This window comes from Agrilus planipennis, unplaced genomic scaffold (assembly GCF_000699045.2).
Source record: "Agrilus planipennis isolate EAB-ADULT unplaced genomic scaffold, Apla_2.0 scaffold104, whole genome shotgun sequence".
In the NCBI taxonomy this organism is placed as follows: domain Eukaryota; kingdom Metazoa; phylum Arthropoda; class Insecta; order Coleoptera; family Buprestidae; genus Agrilus; species Agrilus planipennis.
Window position 1 is genome coordinate 174,175 of NW_020438892.1, and position 8,559 is coordinate 182,733.

At 32.7% G+C, this 8,559-nt stretch overlaps 1 protein-coding gene and 1 long non-coding RNA gene across 3 annotated transcripts; one reads left to right on the forward strand and one right to left on the reverse strand.

Moving 5' to 3' along the window:
- The first annotated feature begins 1,282 nt into the window (after positions 1 to 1,282).
- On the forward strand, positions 1,283 to 7,687 carry LOC108737185 (probable cytochrome P450 303a1). 2 transcript variants are annotated; one of them, XM_025981915.1, is made up of 4 exons: positions 1,283 to 2,106; positions 5,676 to 6,731; positions 6,833 to 6,950; positions 7,028 to 7,687. In XM_025981915.1, exons 2-4 carry the CDS (start codon positions 5,683 to 5,685, stop codon positions 7,376 to 7,378), a joined length of 1,518 nt encoding a protein of 505 aa, XP_025837700.1. In that variant the 5' UTR covers positions 1,283 to 2,106; positions 5,676 to 5,682; the 3' UTR covers positions 7,379 to 7,687. The 2 variants fall into 2 exon arrangements, with proteins under 2 accessions (XP_025837700.1, XP_018325402.1); XM_018469900.1 differs by lacking the exon at positions 1,283 to 2,106 and adding an exon at positions 3,832 to 4,655.
- Positions 2,217 to 3,783, reverse strand: LOC112906863. Its single transcript, XR_003232642.1, has 3 exons — positions 3,408 to 3,783; positions 3,106 to 3,273; positions 2,217 to 2,312 (listed from the first exon to the last, which is right to left on the reverse strand). It is a non-coding gene; the product is annotated as an uncharacterized LOC112906863 (long non-coding RNA).
- Positions 7,688 to 8,559: the final 872 nt, after the last annotated feature.

Sequence of the window (8,559 nt, forward strand, 5' to 3'; positions counted from 1 at the left end):
ATTAGTTGACATTGGAATTGAGACATGAAGTTTAGTCAGGTAGGTAGTACTCACCAAGTAAAGTAGTGTAGTAGTATTTACTAGAATTTTGTTTATTATTTGTTTAAAAATGAATGTGAGTGAGATACAGGCCCTTAAAGTTTTCTTAATCGGAGGAAATTCCGGTAGGTACGGCCCTGGCTTCAGCCTTCCGTCAGCTGTTCCCGCCAAACATCGTTTGTCCTAAAACATATCTTCCTAACATTATTCTAATGTATCAGCCCGCCTTCGGCGGGCAGGGGCATTAAACAAACTCGAGTCTGTCATACATCTACCTAACTAAACAATGACGTCATCAATGCATATTTGGCGAGAACAGCTGACGAAGGGCTGCAGCCAGGGCCGTACCAATCGAAATTTCCTCCGATTAAATAACTTTAGGAGCCTGTATCTCAAGCTACATTGGTTTCCGCACGGAATTAATGCTACCACACGATTCTACTTGGTCAGTATTACCTACCTGACTAAACTTCATGTCTCAATTCCAATGTCAACTAATGTAAAAAATTACCAGTACCAGTTCATTGTCATAAATCCTTTTTTCAGCACACTGTCTCTGTTCCCAACGGAAAAAAAGGCAGCTTCATGCATTCTTTAGGACTACTTTCCTGGGCAAATGAGGACTAATACAACCAATGCTCCATAATTTTATAATTTAATGGTATCCGAAGTTCTTCTAATGTTCCTGAAAAATGAAATCTTATGAGTATTCACATGCGATTTATCCTTCTCTAGAAAATAACATGCATGATACAATGTTAATGTTAATATCACATAAATATAATTGTGACAAATATATAATTTCGTATATATGCTCACCTGAATTAACTATAAAATTCTCCAAGGTAAAAACACTTTTTTTCAGTAGCACCAAAGTGAACACTCTTCCACTCTTAATTTGTCGTCAATCTATAAAAATAAAGAAAGAAAATGAATATATCACACTATTAAACAATTAAAACATGAAATGCAATGATAACATGCACCGAAAAGTAAAATTGCAAAATTTTAAAAATGGCGTCGAAACGTCGCTATTAATATAAAATGGCCTGATGAACAAGATGCATAAAATTAGTAGATTAATAAAATTTTTAATGGTATTCTCTTTGAATTTCTGTTTTCTATGATTTATCATGACAGAATCACCACATGTAGTGGCGCTATAAACGCCAATCGAGTATGGAAAATAAAGAAGTTAATTCCAAAACACAAAACATGCAAGATTAAAAAGTATTTTAATTGCCTGGTTTTCCCGTCTTTTTCACCGTCGATATGAAACAGATATGGTGGTAACAAATTAACCACACTATTAAATAAATACAACATGAAATATAATAACAACGCACTGAAAATCATGTTGAACAGCTGTGCAAAATTATAAAATGACATAGCTTGGATTTCAACCATAGAAATGTCATAGACATCGAGTCAAGAAAATGTAGTGGTGCTATAAACGCTAGTCGGGTCATTTTAGAAGAAATTTAGACAAATTGGAGTTTCGAAATTTTCTACAGTTCTAACAAAATAACGAATGATTCGTCATTCTATTTTACAAATAACAAATATATGTTCGCTACTTTACGAATACTGTTGAAAACGCTTAAAACCACATACCATATCATTTTTTCGATTTGCGTGTATTGTACTTTATTTTTTTATTAAACGTGAATTACCACTGGCGTGACATACGGTATTATAATAAAGAACTATTTGTTTGTAGATAAAACTATAAAAAAACTTAAGTATGAAAAAATCTCATTTTTCAATAGATACTTAATGAAAACCATAACTAACGCAAAGTTCTGTTAGTAAAACTTTAGCAAAAATAGAACCATAAACTGCTTGACTACAGTGTTACTTAAAATTACTCTTAAGACTTTAAGCGTGGCAAAATCAAATATGGTAAATATGAGATACAGTGGGGGAATTTCTATATGAAGAATGAACAATGTTGAATTTGGTAGAAAGTGTCTAGACGGGGAAATAACACGCTAGCGTAATTACATAATAATTGTATTGTGTGCGGGAAAAAGTTTGGTTGAATTTTTTGTTACTTATCCTGCTATTGTAAGTTATTCTTATTTTTAGTTATTATCTGCATTAAGTGCGTCGAGTTCGAATATTCGTGTTTTAAAACAACACAAAAATAAAAAAATTAATGATTAATATTNCAAAAATTAACTACATAATGTTACAAGGTGAAGACGTCAAAAGCATATGTTGTTTCAGTGGCACCACAATTAACTGCAATTCCTTCTCATTGGTGGGACAATCTATATAGAAACAGGCAAGAATAAGTAATTACCCGTCATTTTTAAACCAAATAAATCAGTAACATGCACACTAATGGAAAGATATGTTCCACCTTTATTCTGCTTCTGCCATTTCTGAAACGTTGTTAAAATGTTGTCTACTGAAGCAAGTTACAAATGTTTAAGAAATTGAAGTTATCTGAAGATATCATTTACGATTTTTAATTAATACTGTTAAGTACCAGGGTAATTTTTTACATTAGTTGACATTGGAATTGAGACATGAAGTTTAGTCAGGTAGGTAGTACTCACCAAGTGAAGTAGTGTAGTAGTATTTACTAGAATTTTGTTTATTATTTGTTTAAAAATGAATGTGAGTGAGATACAGGCCCTTAAAGTTTTCTTAATCGGAGGAAATACCGGTAGGTACGGCCCTGGCTTCAGCCTTCCGTCAGCTGTTCCCGCCAAACATCGTTTGTCCTAAAACATATCTTCCTAACATTATTCTAATGTATCAGCCCGCCTTCGGCGGGCAGGGGCATTAAACAAACTCGAGTCTGTCATACATCTACCTAACTAAACAATGACGTCATCAATGCATATTTGGCGAGAACAGCTGACGAAGGGCTGCAGCCAGGGCCGTACCAATCGAAATTTCCTCCGATTAAATAACTTTAGGAGCCTGTATCTCAAGCTACATTGGTTTCCGCACGGAATTAATGCTACCACACGATTCTACTTGGTCAGTATTACCTACCTGACTAAACTTCATGTCTCAATTCCAATGTCAACTAATGTAAAAAATTACCAGTACCAGTTCATTGTCATAAATCCTTTTTTCAGCACACTGTCTCTGTTCCCAACGGAAAAAAAGGCAGCTTCATGCATTCTTTAGGACTACTTTCCTGGGCAAATGAGGACTAATACAACCAATGCTCCATAATTTTATAATTTAATGGTATCCGAAGTTCTTCTAATGTTCCTGAAAAATGAAATCTTATGAGTATTCACATGCGATTTAGCCTTCTCTAGAAAATAACATGCATGATACAATGTTAATGTTAATATCACATAAATATAATTGTGACAAATATATAATTTCGTATATATGCTCACCTGAATTAACTATAAAATTCTCCAAGGTAAAAACACTTTTTTTCAGTAGCACCAAAGTGAACACTCTTCCACTCTTAATTTGTCGTCAATCTATAAAAATAAAGAAAGAAAATGAATATATCACACTATTAAACAATTAAAACATGAAATGCAATGATAACATGCACCGAAAAGTAAAATTGCAAAATTTTAAAAATGGCGTCGAAACGTCGCTATTAATATAAAATGGCCTGATGAACAAGATGCATAAAATTAGTAGATTAATAAAATTTTTAATGGTATTCTCTTTGAATTTCTGTTTTCTATGATTTATCATGACAGAATCACCACATGTAGTGGCGCTATAAACGCCAATCGAGTATGGAAAATAAAGAAGTTAATTCCAAAACACAAAACATGCAAGATTAAAAAGTATTTTAATTGCCTGGTTTTCCCGTCTTTTTCACCGTCGATATGAAACAGATATGGTGGTAACAAATTAACCACACTATTAAATAAATACAACATGAAATATAATAACAACGCACTGAAAATCATGTTGAACAGCTGTGCAAAATTATAAAATGACATAGCTTGGATTTCAACCATAGAAATGTCATAGACATCGAGTCAAGAAAATGTAGTGGTGCTATAAACGCTAGTCGGGTCATTTTAGAAGAAATTTAGACAAATTGGAGTTTCGAAATTTTCTACAGTTCTAACAAAATAACGAATGATTCGTCATTCTATTTTACAAATAACAAATATATGTTCGCTACTTTACGAATACTGTTGAAAACGCTTAAAACCACATACCATATCATTTTTTCGATTTGCGTGTATTGTACTTTATTTTTTTATTAAACGTGAATTACCACTGGCGTGACATACGGTATTATAATAAAGAACTATTTGTTTGTAGATAAAACTATAAAAAAACTTAAGTATGAAAAAATCTCATTTTTCAATAGATACTTAATGAAAACCATAACTAACGCAAAGTTCTGTTAGTAAAACTTTAGCAAAAATAGAACCATAAACTGCTTGACTACAGTGTTACTTAAAATTACTCTTAAGACTTTAAGCGTGGCAAAATCAAATATGGTAAATATGAGATACAGTGGGGGAATTTCTATATGAAGAATGAACAATGTTGAATTTGGTAGAAAGTGTCTAGACGGGGAAATAACACGCTAGCGTAATTACATAATAATTGTATTGTGTGCGGGAAAAAGTTTGGTTGAATTTTTTGTTACTTATCCTGCTATTGTAAGTTATTCTTATTTTTAGTTATTATCTGCATTAAGTGCGTCGAGTTCGAATATTCGTGTATTAAAACAACACAAAAATAAAAAAATTAATGATTAATATTAAATAAAATTAAAAACCTCACTCAAAAAAAGATAATTTTTACTTGTAATTTCGGCAAAAAACTATTTTAATATTTAATGTTGGTTATTTTATTAATGAAATATTTAATAACTGCGACTTATTTTACCCATTCCTTTTAAACTTAATAAAGTAGGAACAATTACAAATTTAAATTATAACAAAACTTGAGAAGTGCTTGGAAGAACAGCACTCATAAGAGTTTTACGTAAAAAGTTTCGCTGTGCATCTCAGAGTACGAAAAAAGTTAAGTAACATAATAAGATAAAAAGTAGTAATAAGTTTGCAATCACTTAATGTACAACTACTTTCTCCTGTTTCCGGAAGAACAGATACGAGCTGTTTATGTACATATCCAATATGTGCTCATGGTCAGATGTAAACACACAGACACTTGCACGAGCGTCGTAACGATTTGTAAAGAGCGCGACCGACTGAAAATCCTTTTGCTTTCCATTTCACTGCGTTACGTAACGGAAATTAAGCTTTGCAATATAAGAATCCGGTTGAATGTACGAAGCAGCGAGACTTTACTTCCGAAATGAAGCTTCCCTCGTTTAAAAAAAATTCCACTATTACCAAACAATAAAAAAAACGCTATAATAAAACAGAAAAAAAGGTGAAACTTTTTAATTAACCGCGTTGAAACAGGTTTTAATTTAGAGATCATTGTCTTAATAAAGAGAAAATAAATACACAAACTAAACTAACTTTTTATAAAAAATTAAAAACGCCTTAAATACAAAAAAAATTGAAAACAATTTATTAGGATATATATATATAAGTGCATTTACGTTCAGATTTTTTTTTATTCCTGTTTAAATAGTGAAATAAAATAAAGTACTGTATTATTTGTAATTGTTTCACCAAGATTTTTATTATTAGTTACAACATTTTTAGCTTTATCATGTGGCTAGCTGTGATACTTTTTTGCGCTATTCTGGCTCTATTTTTTTACTACGACACGAAAAAACCACCCAACTTCCCGCCAGGGCCGACTTGGTGGCCCATTCTGGGTAGTTGCTTAGAATTACAAAAAGTACGAAAACAAACTGGTACACTCCAGGAAGCTACAGCTATGCTTTCAAAAAAATATGGTCCCGTCATAGGTCTAAAAGTAGGAAAGGATCTTTCGGTCGTGGTGTGCAGTCATAAACACATAAAGAAATTTCTAACAGAGGACAATTTCAACGGACGACCACATGGTATATTTTATCGGTACCGAACATGGGGGTATAGGAGAGGTTTACTATTAACAGATAGGGAATTTTGGCACGAACAAAGAAAGTTTGTTCTAAGACACCTAAAGGAATTTGGTTTTGGACAACGCAATATGTCCGCTCTAATAGAAGAAGAAGTACTTACTATAGTCGATACGCTCGAAAAGAAAATCAAATCCCAAAAAAGCGGGGCGATAGTAAGGATGGACGATTTTTTCGGGATACATGTCATTAATACCCTATGGACTATGATGGCCGGTACGCGTTACAATCCGAATGACGTCAAGTTAAAAAGTCTGCAAAAACTATTAACGATATTATTTACAAAAATCGACATAATAGGAGCCATGTTCAGTCACTTTCCCTTCTTACGATTTGTAGCCCCGGAATATTCGGGATACAACATTTACATGGACACGCACAGAAGAATTTGGGACTTTTTGGATTCGGAGATGGAAAAACATAAACAAACCTTTTCTCCAGACAACCCCAGGGATTTTATGGATATTTATTTGAAAGCGCTAATGTCGCCTACAAAGAAAGATAGTTTTTCTGAGAAACAGCTTATGGCCATTTGTCTCGATCTGTTTATAGCAGGTTCCGAAACGACTAACAAAACACTTGGATTTGCATTTATCCACCTAGTTCTCAATCCTCAAGTGCAGACGAAATGCCAAGAAGAAATCGACAGAGTTATAGGAAGAGACAGGCTTCCAACTTTAAACGATAGATCACAGTATGTATATACATTCATTTATGTTGCCAATAAAATTAATTTTATAATCTAAATTAATGAGAAATATTACTTTAAAATTAATTTGACATTATTTCTTTCAGACTTCAATATGTTGAGGCAACAGTTTTGGAAGCACTGCGTCATTTTGGGGGTAGAGCTTTTGCGGTGCCCCACAGAGCACTAGAGGATACCTATCTCGACGGATATCTTATACCAAAGGTAATTTTTATAATTTACCACGTTAATAGAATATTTAGCTCTTTTACGTATAGTTTTATGTTTATGTTCCACTGCAGGATACGACGATATTGGCGAATCTCCGAATTTTGCTTAGTGAAGAAAGCGGTTTCGAAGAGCCCGAAGCATTTAAACCCGAGAGGTTCATTAAAGACGGTCGCATCGAACTTCCGGACAATTATATACCTTTCGGTTACGGAAAACACCGGTGTCTTGGCGAAACGTTAGCTAAAGCGAACATATTCCTGATAATAGCGGGACTGTTGCAACGATTTAATTTTAGCGTCGCCCCAGGACATCCACCACCTTCAACCGAAAGTGTAGACGGTGTCACGCCCGGTCCTCAGCCTTTCAGTGTCCTAGTCACGGCGCGATTAGACAACAACAATAATAAACTGCCAGCAGTATGATGTTATACTGGGCTAATTAATAAAATATATACGACACATTTTTTTGTATAATAGTTATATCTGTAAACAAACTCTATTATAGTCTCTGGTCATTCCAACTAAAATTATGAAGTTGTTAATAAATGTTTGTTTTTATTATAACCGTTTATTTATGACTTTCGTAAAAAAGCATGTCCTTATTGAGGAGATGACAAAGGAAAATTTGAGAAATGACAAAAAAAAAGGATCGACACAATTAGGTCATTTAAAACCCGTTTTTATTACAAGAATTCGTCGTAACAAATGTATTCCTTTAACTACAAAAAAAAGTAATAATACAAACTCAACATTCACTTAAACTAGCAGAAACAGCAATAAAAAGCAAGATGCATAACATTTTTTTTTGTTTTCTTCATACTCGCGACTTTTATAGTATTATAAATAAAAAAGACCAACAAAATTAACAAAAAACCTAATTCCCGATAATTTTACTTTAATTTGTAACAATAAAAACAAAACAAAATATATACAATAAAAAAGTACTTATAGGTTTATACACCTACAGATATGACGAATTGCACATTAGCTGAGAAAAAAGAACCGGAATTATTTTATACTCACTGCAGTCCTTCATTCTTCTATTATTGTCTTACTTTGGTTTGAAATGGTTATAACTGTCTATAGTTTATTCGAATTATTAATGTATAATTCAAAAAATGGCGGAGCTGTTAAGGTATCGCCAATAATATATGAACTGCACAAGCCCTGTGTATCACTCAGTCTCAAATAAATTATACGTCTTAAAAGTAACAATAACAAGCGGTTAGATTAGAAAAATCAAAACGTGTTCAATAAAATTAATTTTTAATTTAATTATTTACTTTAGTTTATTGCGAATAAGTTGCATTTAATATTTTTGGTATAAGTCTAATTGAACATTCTATTTTTATTTTCATTGGTTAATTTGGAAAACAACACCACTAAAATGTATGCACTTTGCATTTTTGTTTGTTTATTCTAGTTTTGTGTCCTGGCTAGCGTATCGTTTTTATTACTCTACGTTTAATTAAAAACCACTACTAAAAGACGACATGCAAATAGTAGAGTAGCCTCTGTCTCACTATTAAATGCGTTCCTCTTACACGTGACGCTTTCTCTCCCAAATTTTCTATTCGCTTAATGATGATAATGAAAGTAATTAC